The sequence below is a fragment of the Vollenhovia emeryi genome, unplaced genomic scaffold (assembly GCF_000949405.1).
Source record: "Vollenhovia emeryi isolate VEMERY1.0 unplaced genomic scaffold, V.emery_V1.0 DF941590.1, whole genome shotgun sequence".
Classification (NCBI taxonomy): domain Eukaryota; kingdom Metazoa; phylum Arthropoda; class Insecta; order Hymenoptera; family Formicidae; genus Vollenhovia; species Vollenhovia emeryi.
Window position 1 is genome coordinate 1 of NW_011964776.1, and position 2,892 is coordinate 2,892.

The 2,892-nt window shown below is 42.3% G+C and overlaps 1 protein-coding gene across 1 annotated transcript; it reads right to left on the minus strand.

Annotated features, from left to right (window-relative positions):
• Nucleotides 1-6: 6 nt before the first annotated feature.
• On the minus strand, nt 7-1,885 carry LOC105570908 (the record flags this gene model as incomplete). Its single annotated transcript, XM_012028364.1, has 3 exons — nt 7-873; nt 1,157-1,494; nt 1,580-1,885. Coding segments are annotated over 3 exons (1,075 nt in total), but the record flags the coding sequence as incomplete, so codon positions are not given.
• Between the last annotated feature and the right edge of the window lie 1,007 nt (nt 1,886-2,892).

Below are 2,892 nucleotides of genomic sequence, written 5' to 3' on the forward strand. Positions count from 1 at the left end.
TATGACTCCTGCAATTCTTGTGTTGTAAGAACCTCGTGTACCAAAATTGATGCGCTTTCCACCGATTACTTTGCAGACTATCGAGTTGAACGATTCTGCGGGATTATTTGTAAAATTAAACAGCAAACTATCGGAATAAGCGCTCAGATATGTGACAGCACTCTGTATTTTTTCATAAAGGCCGTATATTTTGAGAAATGGTACATAATTTTTTCCCTTCGTCTTATCATTCTTTTCGCATATACGACCACGTTCCTTGCAACGCTTATGTTCACCAAAGATATGGCTAGGAATATTTAATATATCTTTTTGTAATTCCATAGCCATGCAATGGTGAGGCTCGTTTCCCTGTCTTCGAATAGCAGCTGTTTCTACAACTTCTTTCCGAATTTTTAAAATGTTTTTGCTTACAACATTTCGGCACAAAATAAAGTTACGATTTCTATGCAGTTTTGGCACAGACGTCTGTACGACGAGTTTTTTTGCATAGATTACGTAGCAAATGATTTGTGCATTCTATTTTTTTCACTGTTACCATTTGCTGTCTATATGGTCTGTTGTCAATAATGGACTGATACACATTGCTGTCACCATCGGCAATGACTGTTCTAAAAATCAGTCCATGCATTTCGATACTATTTTTAAAACCTTCAACAATAGCATCACTCTCCATTTTTGTAGAGCTTGCATTGCGGTCAAAATTTTTATAGCATCTATGACTTTTTGCTTTGGTACCTCTTCGTTCCGCTATATTACAAACGGTACAAAATTTGTTACGGATACCGACAAAGAGGACTTTTTGTGTACGATAACCGATGATAGCTCCAATACCAGAAAGTGAATCGTATGCAGTGCCATACGATCTCTTCATCCAGCTACCATCCGCTGTTGCGGGGGGCGGTACAGAAGCGGGGGGCGGTACAGACGATATGACTCTGTCACTTCCTGGCCGCCCCCCAATCTAAAGCACAGCGCAGGCCGCCGCAGGGGTTTAGTGGGTACGCCACGCACCCGGCACGCTTGTCGGGTGCACTCCGATCGTCATTAGGAGGGCAGTCCCACATAACCCGGGTCCCACCCCCAGGGGAGATGCATTTTATGCCTCCTCGGGGCCCGGGTATCCATAAAGGATTCCCCTGCGTAAAAAAAAAAAAAAAGCTACCATCCGCTGCAACGGTTATATATGGAACACCATTGATAACTTCGTTTCTGTCTAAAGCGAGTCGCTTTTCAGCTTCGCATGCCATTTTCATATTTTCCATGGCTATTTTTTGAAAATCATCGATTATTATTTCTCGATGTTTTATATATGTCTTTTCAGACAGACACGGCATATTCGCAGCTACACATATTTCTTCTAATTGGGCAAAAGCTACCCCACTTGTGATAGTTCCAGCTGTTATTGCCGTGTTGATGTTTAAGGCTTCGTGACCAACCTTTCGAGTGTGACCAAACGCTTGTTTCGTAATTGCACATTTGGCATTTAAAAAAGAACTGTGTTTCAAATCCACGACGACGAGAATTTACGAGTACCCAATCTCGAAAATGGCACTCTACTCCTCGCGCATGATTATCAAACGTTCTATGCATTTCTTGCAAGAAGAAATTTGGATCCACCATGCAATTACCTTCAACCTTATGTACTTGGATGCGATTCACATCCAAACGGTTGTCGATGACAAGAGTATCGTCATCTTCACAATATTGATCACTTTTGCACTTACCTTTGCTTTTGATATTTTGGCACATCTCTTGGGCATGAGACTCTGAATCTATCATATCAGAGGTAATCGGTGATTTCACTGATTTGCTGATAGATTCATCGTCATTACCCTTATTATTAATGCCATTTATTTCTTCTTCCAGTCTCTTTAGTAACAGTCGTCTGCAAAAAATGAAAACATTTAATATACACATATATATAATAACAAATATTAATATACTCGTATACATATTCATACATCTATTTAAATAAAATAATTTTATATAGATACTTTCAAATAATAGTCTCATAGTGTTTGAGATTCCTCCAGTGATCTCAATTGTACTGCCCTCGCCATCTCACGGTTATTCGCGAGGCCCAGTGGCACCGCGCGCGCGACCGCGCGACCGGGTAACGAGCACGTGTCGGGCCCGTGAACATGGCTCGAGGGCTTGCGCGCAAGCTCAGAGAGCATCAGTCTTCGTGTGAAAGCAGCCGTAATAAGCTGTGGTAAAGTTCGCATCGGCTGACTGAAAAGTATCGTGCTCACATCTCAGTGCCATCTCACATGGACAATTAGTGCTCACCCGGGACAGACTCATTAGTTAAGTGCTCAAATCGAGTGCATCGGTGTTCTGCGCAAAGGCCTCTCACATTGTAAGTGCACGCTTGCTTGTAGCCGGCATCCGGCTCAACTGGCGGCACACCCCCGACGGTCTTGTGCGAACAAGAGAGCTCGACGGACTCGCTCACCCAAACTGATACGACAAGTAACTCTCACCTGTATATAGTGTACATACAATTAAACGTTCGACTCATTTTTAAGAAACGGAAGAGTAGTCATTTTCGCCACGTTGCACGTCCTTTCTCACCCCCCGATCCTCTCGCAGCGCTCACGGAGATTTCGCGATCTCTCGATCTCATGACGAGATTCGAAAGTGAGGAAATTTCCCAAACACATAGTAATAGTACACAGAATTTTAATAATAGTTGATGCCTTCGAAATTTTTAATAACGTCAGAGCAGATGCTCCTCCTTTTTATCTTGCCAGTTTGTACACAAGATATGTTGAAGACTTTTATTATAACCAGTACCGTCAGGAGAGACGCTTCTGGTGTTTGTTTCGAACTGCTTTTTTATATGCAATCAGTACCGTCAAACTAGACGCCTCTGACATTTTTTAAACCAGT